This window comes from Ostrea edulis, chromosome 8 (assembly GCF_947568905.1).
Source record: "Ostrea edulis chromosome 8, xbOstEdul1.1, whole genome shotgun sequence".
In the NCBI taxonomy this organism is placed as follows: Eukaryota; Metazoa; Mollusca; class Bivalvia; order Ostreida; family Ostreidae; genus Ostrea; species Ostrea edulis.
In genome coordinates, this window is record NC_079171.1 from 43,483,752 (window position 1) to 43,510,750 (window position 26,999).

Here is a 26,999-nt window from a genome sequence, read left to right on the forward strand (position 1 = left end):
ACATGTTATATAACCAAGCAAATGAATATGCAATAATTCAGTTCAGGATGAAATGAAACATAATTTGATTCCGAATTATCTTTAACATATCTCTAGCTTCATATCCATACAAGTTGACCAATGATAAATAATTAAACACTGTCTGAAGAATAAATCAGCGAATGATATTCTAATATCAAATCCGATACACTGAGTCGTACATACATTCAATGCCAACAATAAAGAAGGGTTCCATGCGATACACTCATAAATAGTTCAATTGTCTGGGAGGTTGTGAGTTCGAGTCCAGCTTGTGCCATAGCTGCCTGGAATTTAAACATAATGATATGCAGTGAATGCTTGTTTGCAAACCGCTCGGTATTTAAAAGTGAGTTAAGGATCCATAGAAACAGAGTTCCCGTGTTACAGCAGGCGTTAACACTTTAAAGAACCCTCACCACTAGACACGGAACGCCAAGTATAGGATTTATATTAAGATACTTCCTCTTCCGGTGATGGCGTCTCACATATGATTAAAAGTTAAAGGGGCGTTAGCGAAAAACAAACCGACAGTCAACATAGTTTAGTGGTACAATGTTCAATTCTAAACGCCTTGGGTTCAAGTCGTGGAGGTGACAATCCCAAGTTGCAAAAGCAGTCTTTATTGTTCGCCAAGCTTTGAACAATGGCATCTTCTAGATGGGATATCTAGATTGATGCGAAACCCGCACTGCATGGGTCCGAGTTTACGGTACAGCATGTATTTCACGTAACGTTGATAGCATCCGAGTATAAGTAAACTATGTAACAATTATATGTTTTAATATTTTTGTAGAATTGAGATCATTTCATGCTATCAAAATTATGGTTCATAGCTCAAATTACCACGGTTAACTAGAGGACTAATGTTAACAAAATCATGAAATATGCAAATGTTAAACTAATGATCGGTGCATGTATACACTTTGAATTCAGTCCGCGAATATGTTAACATCAGTAAACTATAGAAAACCCCTATCTCCTGCAATATTCTCATTTTCAGCTTTTCTTGTTGGGGTGAATTTCTGATTCTGCCGCCGTTAGTCTTTCATCTATTCTATCTAATTTTGTTTTCATTTCTTTCATTTCTTCACGATCTTTTCTTGTTTCCTGAACATTGACATCCATTGTTGTTTTCACTTCCATTAGCTGTTGGGATATCATTAGCATCATGTTTCGAAGACTGTCAGAATCATTATCCAGAACTCCCTTTTGTACAGTGAAATTTGACAGACAATCGTAAGGGAGGTCAAGCTTATCAAAGATCTTGTTGATCGGTGTCAGTAAACACGATCCATAGGACGTTTTGGCAATGGCCATACCAATGCATTTCAAAACAAGGGGATTTTCGTTTGTAATGATGAAGACAAATGCTCCCGAATCGCCATCGTTGAGAAAAGCTTGATGTGGACCAGATGGTTGAGAAGGGTCGATCCTAGGGATCACTTCTAACTGACCAAACACCTTTATCCTGAAAGAATTATCGACATTTACGTCGAAATCGTCGATCATCTGTGCGCTACTTGTACCTATTTTTAACGAACCAAGGGTAATGCCACTGGACGCACCGACTTTCAGAATCGGCATTCGGAAATTATGCTCAGTTACTAAGTCGATTAGCCCATTCGAGAAGTGTGGCGAATTTTGTGCTGAAAAACCTTTAGAAAATAAATATGGGAAAGTATTAGAATTCAAATACATCTGACCGTTTTAATTTTATAAATTTCAAGCAATCAGTTAAAGGGGACTGTCATGATTAGGACATTGGTTTGTTTACTCACCGCAAGCTAGCAATTGCTCTCTTGTATACACATCAGCAAAGTAACCCTCGCAAGGATACCGATCTGTGATTTCCACAAGAGCTGCATCAACAGTTGTATCTGATGATTGTCCGTGATTGAATACTGTCTTTGAAACTTCACCAATTTTTGTACGTGTTTTATCCAAAACACATACTTCCTGTCGTCGTAAGTACGACTCGTTTTTCTTGTCTTTTAATATATTAGTTGGGAGAACTACGTGTGCACAGGTAAGAAAAGCCTTCCTTTTCGGATCTTCGAGGTCGACAAACCCTCCGATAGTACCGATTTTTCCTATACTTTCTGTTCCAATCTCTTCAGCACACTTCAGCGATTTTACAGCAAAGGTACAAGTTCCTTCACGAACATCCACTGGAAAGCCATTGATTCTTCGGGGAAATAAATCTTCCCCAATAGGAACTACTCCCTTGACCTGGCAGTATATGACTAGCGCTGATTCTCTTACTACACTTCTATATTTTGTTTTAAATCCCATCGAGCGAACACTTGATGTATTTATCAATGTTATGTTTCTGTGATTTATGAAAAGATTTTCAATATCTTTCAAATCGAAAAATAAATTTTCATTAAACAATCGTTCACATGTTTCAAAGCGCAGCAAACTTTCCGCCTCTGCATTGCATTCATTTTTTGAACGTGTTATAAGAGTGAGACCCCAAAACGTATTTCCCAAATCCTCCGAAATGGGTTTATCTGTAATAACAACCACTGTATCTATTCCTCTATGTCCATATCTTAGTTCATTTGACCCAGTCCATATTTGAAAAATTGGGAATTTCTCTTTATACATTTTCAGAAACCTCCTTTTAATGCTGTTTACAATAACTCGGCTTAAAAAGTCTGTCTCTGGGGCTATTGTGCAAAACACCTTACAAATACGTTTCATCGTATTTGGAGAAGCAAACTGTAATAGAGATGTAATGTACCAAGCATCTTTTCTTTCCCCAGCTATTGAAATTTTTTCTATGAAATCGTTTTCCGAGTACACCATCTCAGCATTTTTCACCTGATGAACAAGAGCGTTGCATGCACTGTGTATATGTTTCTTGTCTATTGCAGACTTGATAAGATCCAAGTCCTCATATTCCATGTATGTCTTGACTTTGGACATGCCTTTGGGTACTACATTGAATGGTATTTCAAAAGTTAATGCATCCAAAAATGCCCCCAGTACATCTAGACAATTAAAACCATTCGATTGGTGAATTCTTCCCACCATCCTCTTTAGGCAGTTGCAATTTTTCTCTTTAGGGTATTCAATGCGATTTGCACTATTTTTTAATAGCCCCCTCAGCTCAGTTTCCCAGTACTTTGCAGCAAGATGATAATGTCTTCCACCCTTCCATTCCAGTTGATCTACAGAAAAATGGATTTGTATAGCGTGATTGAATAACTTTGTACAAAATATATTTTGTGTACTGAAAGAAGCATAACTTTTAACATTTCAGTTCACTTTAATATCCTTCGGATGAGACTGCAAAAACCGTGGTCTCGTTGTCACAGAAGGTGAATGTGCGATAAAAATCCCTTGGTGCTCAAATGCGCCGAGCATAAGCCGAAATTTTGCAGCATTCACCGGCAATGATAACGTCTTTATATGAGTGAAAAACTCTGCAGAGGGACGTTCAACAATATTCAATCAATCAATCAATTTTGTATTTGCATTCTCCAACTATCTTAGATCCACTATAACGATTATAAATATTAATTGGATCCTACCGTCCCACCAATATGCACATATACAAATGACAATGAAGCATTGCAGCAACTTTAACATTACATGGTGAAACTTTAAAATTATGTACTTCGTTACTAGCTTGAAAATACGGATGTATATTTAATTGCTGTTATAAAATTTAGAAATTCATTTAAAAATTAAGGATTATCTCCCCCACACATAGCTCTTATCCTTAGACGAATTTGACTCCACTTTTTTGACACACTGTTTTCCCCTATATTAGCTCTAAAACTTCGTTGTTATTTCGCATTTCAAACATTTTGGATGAACATCACTGAAGAGACATTATTTGTCGAAATGAGTATCTGGTGCATCAAAATTGGTACCGTATAACTTTTACATGCTGATGCTATAACATCGCATGCTGATCATCATCATGTAATGTTAAATATCACCATGTAATATTGAAGTATTGTCAAAGCATGAATATTATCCACACAAGGCAGTTGTGGCATTCTATAAAAGTCGGTTGCCTTTTATGATATGACGTTGAGCACTGGGGGTCCCGTGTCAAGAAAGGCATGGGCACGGTAAAGAACCTTCACTTCTACTAGTACGGGTCTGAGCTAGGTCCATATATTTAATATTCATGGTGGTTCACTTACAGTTGATTACATCTGTACATAATGAAAATTTCACGCATGGAATATAAATCAACAGACAAGCATATTATGAAATAAATAAGGAGGAACTCACACGGACAGATAAAAGCGTATTATAAGTTACCAATGAACACATACCTAATTGAACTGCATCCGTGTCGTAAAGATAGGAATAAGGGCCAAGTATGTTATGTCTCTGGTACCCTGAATAAACACATATATATATATATATATATATATATATGTGTGTGTGTGTGTGTGTGTGTGTGTGTGTGTGTGTGTGTGTGTGTGTGTGTAAAGTTTTTGTTTTGGGAGTAAATATAGAAAAAAACTCTAAACACTTTGTAGAAATATTTCGACCGTGTTACCGTTCTTCATCAGTCGTGTTTATCTCTCATAGCAACGTAACACACGACTATATACACGAAAGTACTATGACGTCACAGTAAGTATTATAAACGTCAAAGTTGATATTGCGAGAAAAACATTTGAGAAAGGTAAGAGTCTAATAATAAAATGAACAATATTCACCCGACATCGTGGACACCTCGTAAAATATGACTATGCGTACAATTAAATATTTGGTATTAGTAATGTAACAGAATTATAGAAATGTTTGTTCACAAAGCAGTCAACTACTGGCCTAGTTGCTACGCGCATTGATAAAGTTTTCGGTACAATGTTTCGTTTGATACATGCATCAAACAAAGAATTATAAGTTTCATTTCTTAAATCAACTTTGACGTTTATAATATTTACTGTGACGTCATAGTACTTTCGTGTATATAGTCGTGTGTTACGTTGCTATGAGAGATAAACACGACTGAAGAAGACCGGTGACACGGTCGAAATATTTCTATAAAGTATATATATATATATATATATATATATATATATATATATATATATATATGTATATATATATATATATATATAAAGCACAAACAAACAATTATAACACCCAACCTTACGTTTACCCCTAGGATCTAAACGATACATGTGATAATCAATTAATTAATATATAAAGCACTAAATAATCACAACTAGGTACTGAAAATTTTCGCCCCAACCGGGGTCGAACCAGCGACGTACGGCACCCACCGCCTAGCAAGATTGTCAAACCAGTGCGTAAGTCCACTCGGCCACAACGACTTCCCTAAATAGGAAGTTTTGTTATGCTCCTAAAGCGCTACTTATACACACTGATGCAACCTCACACAGTCGCTGTGTCATTCAGTGTTTAAGATATTTTATAAGGAGAGTGGATCTCTCGATGCAATTGTATAGAATATTTAATATAAAGCACAAACAAACAATTATAACACCCAGTTGCATCAGATTTGTAATATAAAATAGTAATCGGCTTTACTAGTTTATGAAATTGATTTTTCGTACCACCTAGGAACAACCTTGGACGTCGTAACCTAGAAAATGCCTCATCAATCCGTGGCCAGTATCTGGTTTTGTTTCCTTTTTAAAAAAAAAAAAAAGAAATGAGAACATCGAATAAATTTCATAACAGATGAAACGTGTAATTAAAACACATTTATCCAGAACGAAAAATTTGGACAATACAGTAATACATTAATACCACAACAGTTAGATATCTAATTTAACAATGTTAACATAGACCATCTCTTCGCTTAAATTTGAAGGAGAACAATCGACATACATGTATACCATAAATGGAAATACTTTAATGATCTCACAAATGATTTCTTGTTCATATCGAAGTTGTAAAACGATAACTCATAGCACTGTGTGTAAAGAACTTAAGCAGTTATTGCTAAAAATGTGAAAAATATAGGAACCCGTAATACAATTCAAACAAGACGAGTTTGTGAAACATTGATGCCCCTGGATTTCATTTTAGTGAATAATTTCCAAAGTACGTCAGAGGTCAATTTGAAGGTCACAAGGCCAACAAATTTGGTATCGCTGGAAAGATCTCATAAGAAATCCACGTTCTAAATACGAAAATTGTCGTACAGTTTAAAAGATGTGGCTTATGGAAGGTTACGATAACGAAAATTGATCGATTTCATATCTTCTATAAGCAATGCAAAATAGAGAGTTGGGCAAACACGGACCCCTGGACATACCAGAGGTGGGATCAGGTGCCTAGGAGGAGTAAGCATCCCCTGCCGACCGGTCAAACCCGCCGTGAGCCCTTTACCTTGATCAGGTAAACAGTTCTCTGTAGTCAAAATCAGTGTGTCAAGACCAGTCTAACAATCGGTATGAAACAAGTCAGACAGAATTTGAATCAATGATGGTTTGTATTGGCAAACTAGATTGGAATTTTCAAAAAGTGGTTAAAGATCAGCATTGCACTATATGATACATGATCCTTCAACAAGTGGCGTAAATCGTATAGTTGTTTGTATTTGCAAATATTGTTTTCTTCGAATTCACCATATGACTAACAATGGTACAAATAGCTCTCTCTCTCTCTCTCTCTCTCTCTCTCTCTCTCTCTCTCTCTCTCTCTCTCTCTCTCTCTGTGTGTGTGTGTGTGTGTGTGTGTGTGTGTGTGTGTGTGTGTGTGTGTTTGTAAGCCCTGTCAATTGAACCAGTGAATAAGAAGGCACACGTGTAAATCAACACGGGGTCGGTCAAAGGAACACGAAAATGGTGGTGTTCAGTTGGATTTTTATAAAAATCAGCATAAAATCATTAAATAGTTCATCTACCATCAAAATCCTGAAGTGTTTACTTAACAGGATTTATGAGATGTGTGTAACAGGTGTGTAAAGATTTAGCACTCGTCCATCTTTTTTCCTTCCGAGCATGGCTTACACACTTTCGAAGTGCGCATGCTCTGTTTTGAATGACGTAATTTGTGATGTCATCATAATGGAGTTTTCCAGGGAAAGAAGTTGGCCCATCTGAGGTAAGTAAACATGGTTGAAAGAAAATTTTTGCATATTAACAATGAATTTTTTATTAGATAGACTGATTAAATGGTGTTTCATACCGATCGTGTTATGTACAAGCGACAGAGTACCCGAGTTACTGAAAATTCCGATGATGAAAGTGATATATCTAGTACGTGAACTGTTTGGGTTTTTTTCTAAAATTTAATCTTTGCAGTTAATGTACTCTGTATACTAAAAATTCATATTGATTTTGGATAGAATTTCACATTTAAAAACAAATAGATATGCGCCAAGTCCTTAGGAATCAACCCCACCCCCACCCCTCCACACGGGACTTTTTTTTGGATGATTGGACCGTATCCCCCTTTTCATCTGTCTCCCTACTTTGAAGTTTTTTTCCCAACGCCATGACATAAATAGATAAATAAATAAAATGCAAAAATAAAAACGAAAGATATATATGTATTCGGATTGGCATGCTCCACTTTGTCCGGGTTGAAATCCCCGAGGATGCAAATGTACATTACGCCGCACTGTTTGCAGTACGCACATGGTACAGGTGTACAACATAGGTATGTAGCTACTAAGACTATAAACCAAACAGAATATCATATGTAAAACTATTACTCTGAATGCATTTTACTTGTTTACAATGTAGCCTGTCGGGGTGTGGTGCATGTCACACGCGTTGTTTACACGTGCACTTTAGGTGGCAGTGGAGGAAATTCGAACCATGTATGGATTATTGTCTCCTGATAACTTTGGCAGTTGACTTTTGATTTCAATCTACTTTTTAAGAATAATATAACCCTCGCTAATCATTGCCAAGCTGCATTTCGATCTTGGCAGAATGATCTTCAGCTACAATTCAAAATTAAGGGGTGATGTTGTGTACTGAGTTTTTCTTGATTGTTTACATCTGTGACTGTTTATGTGATGTATCAACTGATCAAGCTGTACAGTGTCATGACATATAGTGGCATAGCTTCCATTTATGTACTTGCGCATCATTTTGTCAGAAGAAGAAAATTCTAAAATGATAATTAAGATTTTTAACATATATATGAATATACATGTATGTGTATGTTTGATTTTAGTATAATACCTGTAGAGAATATTTCAGTAGTATGAAGTGCCACACATTTAGACGCATGCATGTGGTGTTTAAAGGTCTCATCTGAAAGACCAGCAACTTTCTCTTTTGAATGTTAAATATGATGATGGAGCATTCACCTCACTATCTACATTTTCACCCTAAATAAAGTACAAGCATGGTTCGAAACCATGATTTCTTGATCCTGTTACCAGTCTTCACGAAAAACTTTGTAAAGCACAGGCCCTTCGAACCTCCCAGTATAATAATTGTGCAAGCCCGAACAATATTTTGCAGGCCCAAAATGTTTATTTTCTAATTTGATTTCTTGTTATTTGCTGATTCTACTCTATGCACAGTTCTTTTGCTGTAGGAAAATACAGGTCAAGATGATCATAGTTAAAGAACAACTGACATTAAAAGGATTATATTATTTTTCAACATATTAATCCAGTATATGCGAAAGTTTTTGGACCACACAGGACATTCGGTCCAGTGTAATCAATGAACACACCGGACCGAACCAAATTTTGTCAGACCGAAAAACCTAATGTAAAAAAGTGAAACACGTGAAGATGCAAAACCAAGGGAATCTTATTTATTATACTAGTAATACTATTCCAGGAATCCTTCCCGTATAATACTTTAGACAGTCCATGCGGTTTTAATCAATTCATTTACGTATTTGGATGTGTGCTATTTTTTTACTTATAACAAACTCCGCATCAAGATAGTAAAGCTCAAAACCGGACATTGAGACATCTGACATTCCGATCCGGTGTAAAAAATTATGCATCGGACCTGAGGCACTGCACATCGGTCAGGTCCGACGGTCCGATGTCTTTCGCATAGACTGATTAATCTCGCAGATACATCAGCAGCTCATGTTCAACTCTGTTTTGTATACACCACGTACAAAACATTTTTTAAATGTTAGCCAAGGCCTACCCTCGCAGTGTTCGAAATTGGTTTAAAACTTGGTATAGACCACAGGTCTATGCCAAAATAAGATGACTTAGACCTCATCGAATTGGCATAGACCACAACATTGAAAAAATAATAACACAAATTTAAAACATTTTCATTTACTTCTAATATACTTAGAAAGTGTATTTTCTTTAAATTTCTGTAATATCATCCTTTCCTCATAATGTTTATCAGACGTTGACTGACCATGCAAGGCCCTCTTGGATAACTTTATTGCTTTAAATCTAGAAAATTGGCATAGACAATTTGGTCTATCTCAATTACAGTTGGCGTAGACCAGTGCCATTTGACATATACTCGGTCTATGGTTAATTTTGAACACTGCCCTCGGTCCAATGGGGCATGAATTTTCGTTTTTTTCTCCTCGTACAACAGGTTTTTTTTGGGTTTTTTTATCGGATGGTTGTGATTGTGAAATACGCTTGGGTGGTTTTGAATTTCCCGGACGAGCCCCCTCCCTATACTTCAGAAAAGGCAGCATGGTTGATAATTTTTCTATGCGAAATTTGACTACTAAGTCATGACATTTAGTCTGAGTCAATCTCACGCTTTATTTGTAATATATACAGAACATATAAGAAAACATTTACAGGCCCATCGGACTCCAGGGTTTAATATTTTAAGAAGCCCGATCCCGATTTTACTGGCCTCGGGCATCAGGCCACTGGTTAATGTCGAAGACTGTGTTACCACTGAGCTACCATGACCAATTTTTATACGCCCGTCTTAAGACGGGACGTATTATGGTATGGCGTGTCTGTCCGTCCGTCTGTTAGCTTTTTCGTGTCCGACTCGTAACTTAAATACTACAAGGCCTAGAATCATCAAACTTTGTCTGTAGATACATCTTGGGTAGAAGGTGTGTCACACATTAAAACCAGGTCACTGTGACTTTTCATTAAGAAGATATGGCCATATATGGCAAAAACTTGTCCGGCTCATAACTTGAAAACTATTAGACCTAGAATCACCAAAATTGGTCAACTAATGCATCTTAGGTAGAAGGTGTGTCGCATTATACTTTAAGGTCACTGTGACATTTAATTAAGGTGATATAAAAAAAAAATGTTTTAATGGGTACTATCTATACTGTTAACAATATGTGACGGGCGCATCATGTGTCATGGCGGTGCACTTTATTTAACCTGAATTCATAGCTAAAAAAAAATTATTACTAATTTTTTGGTTAATTCCATAAATATATTATTCCGCTCTCTAGACACAATTCTGGGTTACCCCCCTGGCTTTGGGGGTATAAGCACCTCATTTCTTTCAGAATGGCACAATGTCAGGAGAGCTTTTGTTATTTGTTATACTCTTAATGTTGATGGCATGCATCTATGAACAACAGGATAATTTTTTAGATTATTATTTCTGATATCATATTTGTAAATTGTTTATGAGGGGTTATTAAAAGTTTGTGGACAAAAGGACGCACTTATTAAAAATTCAGAGTTATCGTAAGTGAAAAATATAGGAGATGTGTAACAAGATTGTATATTTGAAGATTTTAATTTTAATTAATTTTTATAAGTATTGATTTCAGATACATGTATGACATTGCATGCTTGGTGGGGGTGGGGGGGGGGGGCTACAGTTAGATAATATTCTGGTCAGCACATTCGATAAACTACATGGAATTCATTAAATCACTTCTTTTTCTTTCAGTGGTCTTCAACTTTTAATCTCCAAGAAGGAAATGTAATTAAAAGATGAATAAAGTATCCCTAAGAATACCAGAAGAAAGGCTATGTGTTGAGAAAAACAGCCCTTCCTCAGTACCTCAGAACTAGATGATAGCCCTTAATTGTTACTTTATGCTGAATATGACACAGTATAGAAGATCTGATCATGAAGAAGTAACACCATTGATACACTTGCCAACTGCCAAAATTACTTTCTGATAGTATGACGAGATTAGAAGATATCATGGTGTAGTCATGACACAAACTGCAAAATCAAAGAATTAATTGTCTTCCCCAGAGGATGAACAGAGCAAGATCGCTTCACATGGATAACATTTCCTTTCGAGTTTTGAAATTAGTAAGTATACAAAATATTTTAGACCACATAGGGCCAAAAAAAAAATGTTTGTTTTAGGTCGCCTCTGATTTTTAAAAAAAGGGTTGGTAGGTAGGTTTATTTTATTTTTTTTTAAATATTTTTTTTTATAAAAATAAATAAGTGCCTTCGAATCAATGAAAATTTTATAGTTAAAGTTGTAATATAATGTGTTTAACAGATAAAAAATGGGTTCAGAGCACAATGTTTAATTGACAAAATACACAGTATGTGATGGAGTTTTAATATTACAATTATAGATGTCTTGGCATTTCGGGTAATAGTTCGTATATCGATGAATTGAAATCGGAAAATTGAAAAAAATTAATAGGGTCGGTGGATATATTTAGGGTCGGGCAGGCGACCTGAAACAAACACATTTTTTATTTTGGCCTAGTCATAAAATTATTTTTTAGATTTTCATCTTTGTTTGGAAATAAAAATGGACAGGTGGTTGGAGTTTATTTTTATGACCCCCTTTGAAAAAGAGGGGGCATATTGTTTTGCACCTGTTGGTCGGTCTGTCGGTTGGTCGGTCGGTCTGTAGACCATGTGTTGTCCGCTCAATATCTTGAGAACCATTCACTTGATGATAATGATATTTCATATGTGGGTTAGCAGGGTTTGACATTTACTTTCTTGAGCACTAGACCAGTCGGGCTACTTCAAATAATATTTACTAGACCTGACCTTACATCCACTAGCCCTGACCAACTTTCCAGAGAAAAGAAACCCTGATGGTTTCTCCATATTTAAGTACTTAATTCAAATGACAAACGTTAAGTTTAAACTAAAACGTACTTAATTGTCTCAAAAACATCTTTAGTCTCGTCATTCAATTTGGTGCTTTTATTTTCAAACTTCCCAATCTACTCCTTTTTTTTTTCTCGGAACATCCTTCCTTGAGGACGAGAAGTCGAGACACTCCCGCACATGTGTCAACAACGAAAAATGGCTATTTACGATTTAATTTATTCATTTGATACAGGCAACGAAATTAAGGGGAAATACTCGCTAAATGCGAGTTAAAAATTGAATTTGCAAGTAAAAAATCACAAGTGATCGCAACTTTTTGCGAGTGAAAAAACCCCAATCTTTTTCCCGGATTTCCTCGGTTTATTGGCTGTACTTTGAAGTTTACAATAACAGAGTTCTTGAAAAGTGTCGGTAATGTCGGATTATCCGATAAAAGTAGTAAATGTCCGACACAAATTACTTAATTGTCGGTCCTGATGGCCGATAAAAGATCGGGATCGAAGTCCGTTTTTTACCGGAAAAAATGGCGGCCATGTGGCCCATAAATTTTCAAACCGATGCTAAATCCGGCAAGACATTGAAACGTAAACGTGAAGAATCTGTTGTGAGAACTATGAGGAGAAAAGAAACCGGGAATCTGGGAGACAATGACTTGTTTGATGCGGTTTTACCTATTACTAGGTGACACCATCTGCTCAAAGTCGCGAGACCAACTACACCCGGGCCAAAGTGAGAGAGAGTAATTTAAACGATTGCAGAGGAAGATGAGAAAGAAGTTGAGAGGAATAGACAGGATAGAGAGAAAAGTGGAGCGTGAGAGAGAAGTGGAGGATGGGACAGAAGTGAAGGATGAGAGAGAAATGGAGCAAAAAAGTGACTCGGTGAATTGAAGAAGATTCAGAGTGTGAGGAAGATGCCAAAGGGTATGAAAGGAGAATTTATGAACGTATAGCTGAGATGGAGATTGAATACAATAACACATGTTGATTATAAATAAAATTTATAAAAACCTAAAAAGCAATGCATTTTTTTCTGGACTGACAAAATTTTGTTTGGGCTGACACTATTTCTAACAGTATCGGACCAAATGTCTGACACTTCCAAAGAAATTTCAAGAACTCTGCAATAATCTTGTCTTGTGCATAGAAACTCTTTACAGAATGAATGTACAAGTATTGAAAAAGTAAACGTGGATCGAATAAATAACTAAGACCAAGGTCATCTCAGTCGATGGCCTACTTCATACACACTTCGGATGTCTCAGAGACGTCTGATTTAAATAGCAAGCATATTGATCTCGTCCGTGTCTATATAAAACAACACATGACAGTGTGTCACCATTTCACGCGGTGTCCTTCTGTACTCTATAGTCAAACACTTCGAGTTCGCGGGGTTTTCTTTTCAACTAGAATTTTTTTAGATGAAATTTCCAAAAGTTTTGAACATATAGTTTAAATTGGCGCAAACAGTCTTCAAGATTTCAATCCACATGATGCTGTTAATAGGTGGTAGATCTCTGGACAGCGAGTACGCCGCACAAGTGTACCATATGACCCGCACCATGTATGTTGTCTGATAATTCATTGAATTTTAAATGAAAGAATTCGCAATCTTATTTTTATTATTGCACTTTAAAGGAGATTTTAAAAGATTTTCCCAAAATTTTGATAAAGAGACATGCTTGTTTTCTTAAATTCATGTAAAACAGTAATCGATTGAAAAATGCTAGTAAAAGCTCAATTTTGCTAGTTGGAAAATAATCCACTAGCTAAAATTTGCTAGTGGTGAAAAAAGTTAATTTCGATCCCTGTGATAGACACTTTCTTATATTCAATTAAAATAAACTGGGTTTTTTTCAAATGAAAATAAATTCAGTTTATATATATTTATCCGAAATATAACTTTACACCCATTAACAAAGAGTAAATGTCGTAAAACATCACTTCCGACAGCGACTATGTATTCGAACTAAAAATAGAGATTTTGTCATCACGCGGTTCAAAATTGCTCGCAAACTCTTTACAGTTATTTTTTAAAGTTAAAAATAAGATATCTTATGGTTTAAAATAAAGTTTCTTGTTTATTTTATCAACATGACCAGTCAGACTAGTAAATCGACATTTTACCCGACCGGACCTACATGTATCATTTAGTAGATTCGGTCGGTTGGACGTGCCTTAGTGTCAAACCCTGGTTAGTTATGAGTAGAAGAGGATCCTTATTGTTTTTCAGGTCAAAAGGTCAAGGGTCAAGGATCAATCTACTCTGGACATAGGAATATAATGTCCGCTCAATATCTTGAGAACCCTTTGCTTGAAAGACATCAAACTTGGCACACTGGTACATCCTAAGGAGTAGATGACCCCTATTGATTTTAAGGTCATATGGTCAAAGGTCAAGGGTCAAACTGGGCATGGGAATATACTGACCATTCAATATCTTGAGAACTGTTTGCTTGACAGACATCAAACTTGGTACACTGGTACATCTTCAGGAGAAGATGACCCTTAATGATTTTGAGGTCACATGAGCAAAGGTCAAGGGTCAAACTGGACATAGGAATATACTGTCCGTTCAATATTTTGAGAACTGTTTGCTTGACAGACATCAAACTTGGTACACTGGTACATCTTCAGGAGAAGATGATCCCTATTGATTTTGAGGTCACATGTGTAAAGATCAAGGGTCAACCTGGACATTGGAATATACTGTCTGCTCAATATCTTCAGAACCCTTTGCTTGACAGACATCAAACTTTAAATAGTACACTGGTGTATATTCAGGAGAAGATGACTCCTATTGATTTTGAGGTCACATGGTCAAAGGTCAAGGGTCAAACTGGACATAGTAATATACTGTCCACTCAATATCTTGATAACCCTTTTACTTGACAGACATCAAACTTAGTACACTGGTACATCTTCAGGAGAGGATGACCCATATTGATTTTGAGGTCAAAAGTCAAAAGTTGAACTGGACATAGTAATATATTGTCTCCTATATTTTAAGAATTATTTGTTTGATTGACACGTACCAAACTTGGTACACTGGTACAGCATAAGGAGTAGATGACCCCTATTGAATTTTAGGTCACATGGTCAATTCACTCTTGACATAGGAAGATATTGTCTGCTCAATATTTTGAATTGATGATAATACTATCAATTAAATGAGGTGTGTGTATAACCCTTTTCAATTTTGCACCATGGGGGGCATATGTGTTTTACAAACATCTCTTGTTTTTTTTTTTCAGAATATATATTTCACGTTCATTATTCTCACATGTTGCTGTAGAGTGTAGATTACATCATTTTTTTTACATTGTTTTCTTTGGACAGAAAATTTCCATACAGCAATATTATAATTGTTGTTGAGTGATTTTGAAGTACATTTTCATGTAACACTGAAGTTGAACATTCTTTTTCCCTGTTGTCCGTCTGTCTGTAAACTTTCACATTTCTGACTTCTTCTCAAGAACCACTGGGCCAATTTCAACCTAACTTGACAAAAAGCATCCTTGGTGAAGGGCTTTCAAGTTTGTTCAAATAAAGGGCCACACCCCCTTTCAAAGGGAAGATCTAATTACAAAATTGCAAAAATAGGGTGGGGTCATTTAAAAATCTTCTTCTAAAGAACCACTGGGCCAGATGATGTGAAAGTTACATGAAAGCTTCCGGACAATTGTAGATTGAAGTTTGTTCAAATCATGACCCCCTGGGGTAGAATAGGGCCACACTAGGTGATCAAAGTTTTACATGTACAAATATATAGGGAAAATCTTCACAAGAAGTAGGAAAATAACAAGGCCAGTAAAATACAAATTTACGTAAAGGCTTCCTGAAATAGTGCAGATTCAAGTTTGTCATAATCATGCCTCCCAGGGAAGGTTGGCCGAGGCCACAATAGGAGATCAAAGTTTTACATTCAAATAAGTATAGAGAATTTTCAAGAACCATTAGGCCAGAGCAGTTTACATTTACATGAAAGCTTCCTGACATACAGCTCTGTAGTGCAGATTCAAGTTTGTAAAAATAAAATTTCCAAAAGGTGTCGCTGTGTTTGGTGTAATTTTTGTTCGTTCTGCACAAACTAGCTCATTCAGCTTGACACAGCCTAGGTACTTTACAGCTGATCATTTGATAAACACTTACTTTGTAGAAATAGAAATTATGATTTTTATCTATTTATACATTTATTGCTATTTCTATGAAGACCTTTTACTAATCACTTCTCTAAATATTTTTGCAGATTTGTCAGAATGTTATGTATCGTTATCAACAGAAAAGAACTTCATAGGTAGACCAAAGCTGACATGGGATGAGATCCTAGAACAAGACCTAGAGTTTACAGGATTGGATAGGATCAATCCACTGGGTCGCCAAGTGTGGAAGTACAAACTTCAACCTCGACAGGACAGCCAGGCCTCACCCTTGCAAAAAGATTAATTTGGCCTGGATAGTCAAAATGAGTGATGATGATTGATATCAAGGTCTGACACTGGAAGCTCAGTAAGGGTAGATGCTGGCAATGGAGCTGTTTAGCAATAAAACAAACAAGTTTAACATTAAACATGTTTGTATACTTTTTTGGCTCACCTGAGCCAAAGGCTCAAGTGAGCTTTTCTGATCACCTTTGCCTGTCGTCTGTCTGTTTATAAACTTTTCACATTTTCATTTTCTTCTCCAGAGTGAACCACTGGGCCAGTTTCAATCAAACTTGGTATGCATCATCAATAGATAAAGGGTATTCAAGTTTGTTCATATAAAGGGTCATGCACCCTTCAAAAAAGAAATAATCATGGAAATGCAAAAATAGGGTGGGGTCATTTAAAAAACCTTTTCAAGAACCACTGGACCAGGAAAGTTGAATTCACACGAAAGGTTCCTGTTTTGTGCAAATCATGGTCTCTGGGGGTAGGGTGGGGTCACAATAAAGAATCAAAGTTTTACATTCATATATAGTGCATATTCAAGTTTGTAAAAAGCTCACAGGGGTAGGGTGGGGGTCACAATAGGGGATTTAAGTTTTACATGTGAAATATATACAAGGAAAATCTTTTAAAATCTTCTCCTCAAAAACTAGATGCAGAACCGTAGCTCTTTGAAAAGAGAGCTTCAGATGAACCCCTTATAAAAAAAACTTCAATTTATGGCAGAGAAAAAAAGTGCATGTTTAAGTCCCTCTATCACTGCATTCCTGCATCGCTGTCTCATGAATTTAATATTAAATAATTCCCAACATATTTTCCCACTATACTTGTTTCCAAACATACTTTCAAATATTTTCTAAACCCACATATAACCCCAAAACAGCTTCAAGTGATTTCAATTTCTTTGTTGATGTAGCCATGTTAAGTAGCCAGTCAATTTGAACCCCAGTTCATTTCCATACTCATACTCATTTTGAAACATAATGTCTGTGTGAACTAATATCCTCACAAATATTTTTAGTGAAATATTTAGGATGAAATCATCCCAGTTGGGTTAAATACTTATTATTCAAATACTGTAGGTTTGAATATTGAACTAATCTCACAGCTTTCTTAAGTTTGGTCCCCATCCCCACCAGTCTGTTTTTACGCTTAACTATTGAAATGGAGTGTAAGGGATCAGACTAGGCTTTTATAGCATTATCAATTTTCAAAAGCTTTAGAAAAATTATACAATTTTAGGTCACTTGAGTAAACTCAGATGACATATTGCTATTGATCTGCATCTGTTGTAGTCCGTCGACATTAACAATTGAACATTTTTAACTAAATTCTATAACTGAAAGATGAAGATACCGCACAGCGATCAATCTACGATTCAAATAACGGAATTCTTTTCAAATTTAGTATGAAGCACACAAATTTACATTAAACCTTCTTGACATAGTGCATATTCAAGTTTGTTAAAATCATTTCCCCGGGAGTTATGGTGTGGTAACAATAGGGGGTCAAAGTTTTATATGCTAGCTGATATAAAGGAAAATTCTTTAAAGATATCTCTTGAACTATTTAAGCTAGGACTTTCATATCTTGTATATACAATTTTTATGGCAAAACAAATCTGACCTATTCAGTATGTCCTGAACTACATTGTGTTTAAGGTAGATCTTTCATATATATTATGAATTTCTTATGATAAAACCTTTCATCTTGTTGAGGAGCCTCTCACCTCTGGTTGGCACGGGTTTGAATCCTGCTCGCACCGGTAATTGAGAAAGTTTTCCAGTTTACTCTCGGAAGGTCGGGGGTCTCTTCCCAGGTACATTGTATCTGGGTTCTCTCTTCCACCAATAAAAACTGGGCACCACCAGATAACTGAAAAATTGTTGAGTGTGGCGGAAAACAGTTAAAACAATCAATCATATTATGTTATTTGACCTTGTGACCCTGAACTCTGAGTTTGACATACTTTTAAGAAAGTATAACGTATTAAGTATATCCAGGACTATTTTAGATAGGGCATTTATGTTTTGTATATTGATTACTTATGGCAAGGTCTTTCATATCATACCAAGACCTACGACTTTTTACCTTGGTCTTATCCAGAACAGCAATATCATGCTAGTCATATCTTTGTCTTATATGATTTCATTTTAGTAATGTTGTGTTCTTTAGAGCTAGGTTTGGGTCACATTATTCATGAGAATAAAGATTGATAAAATAGCATTTAAAAATCAAAACAGCAGGGCCAAGATGACTCAGGTGAGCGATGTGGCCCATGGGCCTCTTGTTGATTTTGATATTTCTACCTATATCATTTGTATGAGAAATGGAACTCCTTTTTTTCTTTTACAAATACATGTATTATCATATGGATCCATCTTTGTTGATTATTTAATCAAAGGACATATTCAATTCATTCAATGTATTAAATGTAAATTTATGGATATGTCTGTGGTTGAATTACTTATGTATGTATGTATACATTTTTCTCGCACATGCAATTACATATATGATGTATATATATTTACTAATTGTACATGTAATATCCCCTGTTATATAATAAAATATATGACTGAGAATAAAAGACCTGCTGTTTTCATTGCTACCATGAAACATTAAAAGATTAGAATAATTCAAATATCTTAATGAATTCTATAATATATGAATTTGATATTTGTATATGATTGCCTCACTGGTGTTCAATGTGAACTTTGGTTTATTGTTTCAGTTTGCTTGATCTTTATATCAAATTAAAATTTAAGACAAATAAGGAATTATTTCCGAAATTGGTTAATATGGTACATTGTAGTAAAATAATCAAGAGTTTATTCATATGAGATAGCTAAATTTCACATGAATAACCAGTGACTGATTCTTGATTGTCAACATTTTCACCGAACAGTTCAGAAATTACCGTGGTACATGTACATACTATTAGGGGATCATAAAATTCCTTAAAGAGTGACAAATTTTTAAATATCACCTTTTCAAGGAGAAAAATCCTCTTACGTATATGAATACTATGAAGAGATTAAAAGAGAGGTGGCTAGATCACTTGTATGGTGAGATTCATTTGTGGCAAGAACTGGTATGATGTCTTGAGTCAGAAAGCACTGAAATCCACTAGGAAGTTTTAGATCTATGGAGCGCCAAAATAACAAACTCAGATATTTGAAGATATCTTTAATTATTTGAAGATATTATTAATTCATTTCATGCACGCAACATTGCAATCAAAGATCTCTTCAAATAATTAATGATATCTTCATTTGAATTGAATTATTGATATCATTATTTATTCCGCTGAATTGATGCACACACTAACTTAATTGTTGCATTCCTCAAATGAATTATAATTTAATGATACCAACAATAGAATTAATGCATGCTACAATTCAATTGAAGAGAGCAATAATTCATTAATGCTAACATCACTTAATGTGCGCAATAAATGGATTATTGCTCTCTTCTATTGAATTAATGATATCATTAATTAAATTGATGCGTGCAATAATTATGTTAGTGAGAGTAATTATCTAATTGAGATATAATCCTTAATTAATTCGACATATCCACAACTGAATGAATGATTTCTTTAATTGAATTGTTGCTCTCTTTTTAAAAACAAAACAACGATGTGCGCATTAATTACTTATGAAATAGCCCTGTATATATAATTAAAAAGATCTATTGAATTAAAAGAGATAATCAAGTCATTCATACAGGGGGGGGGGGGGGGGGGGGTCCAACACGTTTAGCGGATATTTAGTTGTTGGCATGTGGCGGGAGCGAAACCAGGAATTATCCAAGGGGAGGACGTAATGAGTGCCTAAAGCACGAAATCTCTAAACAAAAATATCTAAGATGAAGGAAAATCGTGATTTTTGGGGGTTTTCTATTACAATTTTGTCCTCATATTTTAAAGTGAGATGATAGTCAAAATTGACATAATTTCCATGTACATATCATAAACATGTAGATATTTTTGTAACAGTATATGAAGGAATCTGGAGCAAATCCTGATTCTGAAGTTATATAAACTGGTGTTATACACCGGATTTTCAAACAATTTATGGTTTTTGCAACGTTTGATTAAAGTTTTCTGTAAGGCCACATCTATGTAGTTACATTTACACAGAATGTTCATGAAAATGTTACCTTTTGGAGTGGAATTAAGATATCGCGTAACATTTTTTTTTTTACAAAGATATCTAATTTTTATCTATATCAAAAGTCAACAAAAAACTTAAAAGTAATACAAAAAATGTATATAATTATTAATACTTGTTTTAGATCTTTTAGGCACTGCATTATACAGAATTTTGATTTTATTTATCATACTTTTTGGTTGAATTACTACCGAGTCTGGCTCGTACAGCATGTATTGACAAACGAGGGAGTCTATAATCATAGAAGTATAATATATATATATATATATATATATATATATATATATATATATATATATATATATCAGGGAAATCGTTGTGGCCGAGTGGACTTACGCACTGGTTTGACAATCTTGCTTGGCTGTGGGTGCCGTACGTCGCTGGTTCGACCCCGGGCTGGGGCGAAAATTTTCAGTACCTAGTTGTGATTATTTAGTGCTTTATATATATATTATATATATATATATATATATATATATAATGATACTTATTATAAGTTATTATTACAATTAAAGTTATCATTATGGACACTACTACCCCTCCCCCGACCGGTCGCGGTAGCTCAATGGTAGAGAGTTCGCTTCGTAACCGGGAGGTCGTGAGTTCAAGCACCGTTCATTCGCAAACCCAATTTTAAGACGTTGAAATTGGTAGTGATTGCTCCTTCGCCAAACGCTCGACATTTAGAAGTGAGAATCACGGATCTTTTAGATGTGACCTTATAAACGTAGATCCCTGGTCGTACATGTAGTAGGTGTTCGCACGAAATTTCAAAGAACCCTCACTGCTACGACCTTGAACCCTATGGATACATTGGATAGGTACTCCGCTTAAAGCTGGTTACGTCTCAATATGAATAAAATATTCTCGACGGGACGTAAATTATATAAGCAATCAATCATCCAATCAATACTATCCCCCCCCCCCTTTTTGTTGTTGATTTTCTTAAGGCGATAATTTCAACGAAATGTGTGGATTCCCTGTCTATCCCATCCCAATTTCCATTTATGTAATCGTTTCACACTTTTTTGTAAGTTTTAGAGATTGGCCTTATGTATTTAGCGTGGTGAGAATGATTGTTTGGATGTTTCAAAGTGTTTGATTGCCCGTGTGTATCAGAGTGTTTAACTGGCCGCGTGTTTCAGAGTGTTCAATTGCCTGTGTGTAAAGGAAAGTGTTCAATTGACCGTGTGTAAAGGAAAGTGTTCAATTGACCGTGTGTAAAAGAAAGTGTTCAATCCCCTGTGTGTAAAGGAAAGTGTTCAATTGCCTGTGTGTAAAGGAAAGTGTTCAATTGACCGTGTGTAAAGGAAAGTGTTCAATTGCCTGTGTGTAAAGGAAAGTGTTCAATTGACCGTGTGTAAAGAAAAGTGATCAATTGCCTGTGTGTAAAGGAAAGTGTTCAATTGACAGTGTGTAAAGGAAAGTGTTCACTTGATAAGCAAAAATTCAAGGAGAGAATAAAACTATATTTCACAAATTTCGACCGCAGCAATGTCTTCTATGTTGTTTTTAGTACCAAATAGTAAATTTTCGTACTAAAATACCAATAACTGTAGAAGTGTTCAGTTGCAGGTGGGGAGTTAAGGTGTTCATTTGACACGCGTTACACGTATGTGTGTGTGTGTGTGTGTGTGTGTGTGTGTGTGTGTGTGTGTGTGTGTGTGTGTGTTAAATGAATTTCTGCAAGACGAATAAAAGGTGTAACAATCTACTCAAAGATGGAGTCATGAATGAAACGGTCATTTGAAATATAATTTTCTTTTTTTATTATTTCCAGCTTTACACAAAAACGTTAACACAATGATCAGTAGTATAACATTTTAAAGGGATTAATTGAAATCTTTTGAAATTATTGTAGACATAGACATTACAAACCTGGATTGGATGACAATTCTTCATAAAAAGCACTGTCTGGGGAAGATGCTCTGGATGAATTTGCACTTGCATTCTGGGAATAAAGGAAAGGTTACTTATGAGTCGTGAAAAAATTATATAGTTTTGTCTACTCATAGTTATAATGTAACCTCAGTTTTATGTCCTTTTTATTCAATTTTGTTCTTTGTTGTATCTAAATTGTTTATTATTTTAAATGTCAAGGGCTTTAAAGGACACATAGCATGTATCTCACATTTTTTTAATTTTTTCCCCAGCAAAACTAATTCATTTCATACCTGAAACTACTTTACATGTGTTTTAAGTAAAACATATTGCGTAGTTTTCAAGTTTGAAAGCAACATAATTCAAATCATTTGCTTCGATATTTTACGCGCCAATATGTGTGACGTCATATGCGACCTCGAGCGAAAAGAGTTGTTATCCATTTCATAAATAGATTAGATTTAATGAACAAAAAACCAATTATCACATTAACGGCTTGTAAATAACACTGTTTTAGGGTGTTTTGTGCCGTTAATCGGTGAACTAGATGTCAGTAGATAGGAATTAGACTGAGTTTTTTTTTTTCAATTTCGAAGGAATGTATGAGGAAAAAGACATGAATATTTTTTGTCGGCGCGAGGACACAGTAGCCTTTGTCCATGTACTTTTAAAAAAACATTTGGACAGAGACGTAGATAAACAGCAAGAAAATGGTTCTATCGAAACTAAGCACGGTCTACAGCATATACTTTACGTTTTGGTCTTCAAATTCTATACATACTCTCACAAACTGTCCCTCAACTTGTAATAACATATAGACATAATTTGTGCTCCCAGTTTCTACCAACTACTAGATTTACAATGATAATGAAATATTATATTTCCTAACTTCAACTTTGGATTGAATTATAATGCTTTTAATTTTTGTATTTTTAATCTGACAGACTTGATTTTTTGCCGCCATTTTCTTCAATGGCGGCCATTTTGAAACATTCGAAAATAGATTAAAAAGAAATACTGATGTTAAAAAAGAACTGTGGACCCTCAATTGAACCCAGAACCCAAATGCTCTAGAGATGTTAACATTTTCAAATATTTCGGTATATGGCGGCCATTTTGAAAACGGTGGCTCAAAAAATATAGTTGATAGTGGAAATAGACTCAACTTTTACAAAATCGCGCGGACAAATTTCTCACTAAAGAAGAGGAATAATAAGAATAAGAAGAAAATAATAACGAGCTATAACTGTGTTGGGATGCCAACACAAATGTCTCCGAACACCTCCCTATGTCAGAAATGGTTTTTGATGCCAAATATGCACTCAGGATCCTCCAAAAACCCTAGGAACTAAATTTGGTTGAAATCCGACGGACTTGTTTTTTGTCCGCCATTTTCTTCAATGGCGGCCATTTTGAAACATTCAAAAATAGATAGGAAGGAAATACTGATGCTAGAAAACAACTGTGGACCCTCAAGTGACCCCAGAACCCAAATGTTGTAAAGATTTTAACACTTTCAAATATTTCAGTATATGGCGTCCATTTTGAAAATGGCGGCTCAAAAAAAAATTTGATGGTGTAAATGGACTCGAGGTCACAATATTACCCTAGAAATAAAATTTGGTTGAAATCTGACAACTTTGATTTTTTGACATTTTTGGCGGCCATTTTGAAACGGTGGCCATTTTGAAAATTTAAAAAGTTGATTGCACCCCTCCTTATGACCCCCTATCAGCTCATAAAGTTTGAAGTTGATCAGTCGAAGCACTTTCATATAATCGCCATGGCAACAAGAAGGTCTTCCGTTCTTTCCGTGTGCAGTAGATAACCTTAAATTCTTCATTTGTTATACGTTTTACTGTAGTGCCAAATTTATAAACTAATGCAGTGCAAATAGAAATTTCTTCTTCATTGGATAACCACTGATTGTACTCAATGGGTATCTATTATCTGTTCTGTCACTGCAACAATAATTATATCCTTGCACTTCGTATGCTATTTCTTTCCCAAATCCAATGACTGTTTTATTCAGTTCTTAGGTTTTAATTCTTTGTGTATTTACCTTTTTTATTCTTAAAATACTCATATTTCCTTTTTAGCAAAATAGATATGAAGATGAATCTCTAATGTTTTCATAGTGAATCGATATATCGTCCCGAATTACTTTAAATGCAAGAAAATTAATAATAGTATTTAGCAGATTAGATGCGAACGTGTGCCCAATTATTTTGGGAACCTACATGATAATTCTAATTTACATAAGAACAGTGAAAATAACATAATTTGGCCATTGCATAATACCAAACATGAAAGTAATGATAAAAACGTAGAAAAAATAATTTGAAAAAGTACAGGTATTTTGGGAATCGAACTCGGATCGCCCAAGTGAAAATCGAACACGCTAACCATTGTGTTAGCGAGGACCGTTGCTTCAATAAGAAAATTACAGTATTAATACTATTGATATTAATTTGAATGCATGTAGAAGTACATATGTATGTGCCACTTATAAAGTATATAGATAAAGAAATAGGGAAAAAAATTGTATTGATATCACAATATATATAATCGTTATACAATCTCAGTTACTCCTTTCTCCCGAGGAAATAAAATATGAGAAAATTAATGGTTTGTAGTATTAACCAGATTGAATGTGAACGGTAGATCAATGTTTTCGGAATACTAAGTTCTTCTCTGTTATCAGAAAAGTTTTTTCTTCACTCATAACAAATACACATGTATTACATGTACGTTATGCATTCCCTGTACATAGTTCTGCATGCATGAAGAATTATAAAATGTTGATATTGAGAAAATATCGATATAACGCACGGAACAAATACAAGACATCATTTCAAGAATGAAATTTCATTTTTAAGCTGGAAAAAGTGGGAAAAATATTCGAGTAATCTGGGGATTGAACCCGGGTCGCCCGCATGAAAATCCACTACGCTAACCATTAGGCTAGCGAGGACATCGCTTCAAAATGAAAATTACGAATATCTAGAGTTTGGTTTGATCAATTTAAAAACAAATATCATATTCAGCATTCTATAAAGAGTCTCTATTTATCTTACCTTTATCAAAGAAAAACATTAAAAACAAAAAAGTTGAAAAAATCTATTTTTAAATTCGCTTCTGGTAGCGACCGGAAGTGATGAAGACGTCCGAAATAGTGATTCTGCAAATCTATAAGTCATGTTCTATCATCTCTAATAAGTCTCCAGTTCATATCTTTAGCCCTTCCTGTATATCACTCGCGGACAAAGTTCCATTGGAAAATCAGAAAATTGTCCATAACTTGAAACCGAAATGGAATTTTCACAATTTTTTTTTGTGATAAACAAAGTCCATAATATAATGCATTTTTCCTGAAAGTTTCACTGAAAACCACTGTGTAGTTTTCGAGAAAACTCCTGCACAAAATTTGGTCAAAAAAATAATAATAATAACACTAACTAGAAACTTGTTGCCATGGCAACAAGAAGGTCTTCCGTTCTTTCCGTGTCCAGTAGATAACCTTAAATTCTTCATTTGTTATAAAGTGGGGAAAAAATATTCCAGTAATCTGGGGGATTGAACCCGGGACGCCTGCATGAAAATCCACTACGCTAACCATTAGGCTAGCGAGGATATCGTTTCAAAATGAAAATTAAAAATATCTAGAGTTTGGTTTGATCAATTTAAAAACCAATATCATATTCAGCATTCTGTAAAAAGTCTCTATTTATCTTACCTGTATCAAAGAAAAACATTAAAAAACAAAAAAGTTGAAAAAATCTATTTTTTAAATTCGCTTCCGGTAGCGACCGGAGGTGATGACGACGTACGAAATAGTAATTCTACAAATCTATAAGTCATGTTCTATCATCTCTAATAAGTCTCCAGTTCATATCTTTAGCCGTTCCTGAGATCACTCGCGGACAAAGTTCCATTGGAAAATCAGGAAATTGTCAATAACTTGGAACCGAAATGGAATTTTCCCAATTGTTTTTGTGATAAACGAAGTTCATAATAAAATGCATTTTTCCTGAAAGTCTCACTGAAAACCACTGTTTAGTTTTCGAGAAAACTCCTGCACAAAATTTGGTCAAAAAAATAATAATAATAACTAGACACGATCTCGTTGCGAGCAACGAGTAGGTCTTCCGTCCGATTTGTTGATGCACTCGGAGTTAAAAAAAAAAAAAAGACAAATGAGTCCCAATTTAGTGTCCGACTTTAAGACACTTTAGATATAATCAATTTTTCATATCATAAGCTTCTGAAGCAAAGTTGCGGTGAAATTCGTTTGAAATTCGACTCTCCAGGCGAGCCATAAGGCCCGCGGGCCTATTTCTTGATGTCATTTGTTAGCCCTCTATAGACTCAACAACTTTAGTTCTATATGTCTTTACAAAATATTTACCTGTAAAAAGTTATTGAGATCGACCGATATCGACAAAACATCGACTCTACAGGCGAGCCATTAGGACCATAGGCCTATTTCTTGATATCAATCGATAGATCTCGATAAACTGAACAACTTTTGTTCAATATGTCCTTACAAAATATTTACCAGTT

General features: G+C 35.1%; 1 protein-coding gene across 1 annotated transcript in view; it reads right to left on the reverse strand.

The window, feature by feature from the left end:
• Nucleotides 1-26,999, reverse strand: part of LOC125662394 (uncharacterized) — a 1,158,266-nt gene that overhangs the window by 1,108,880 nt on the left and 22,387 nt on the right. The window contains exons 3-7 of the mRNA XM_056146165.1: nt 22,434-22,506; nt 5,574-5,648; nt 4,317-4,382; nt 1,800-3,194; nt 992-1,676 (exon numbers count right to left, since the gene is read on the reverse strand). Of these exons, the coding sequence (XP_056002140.1) occupies nt 1,018-1,676; nt 1,800-3,194; nt 4,317-4,382; nt 5,574-5,648; nt 22,434-22,506 (2,268 nt within the window). The 3' untranslated portion in view covers nt 992-1,017. The remainder of the gene's footprint in view (nt 1-991; nt 1,677-1,799; nt 3,195-4,316; nt 4,383-5,573; nt 5,649-22,433; nt 22,507-26,999) is intronic.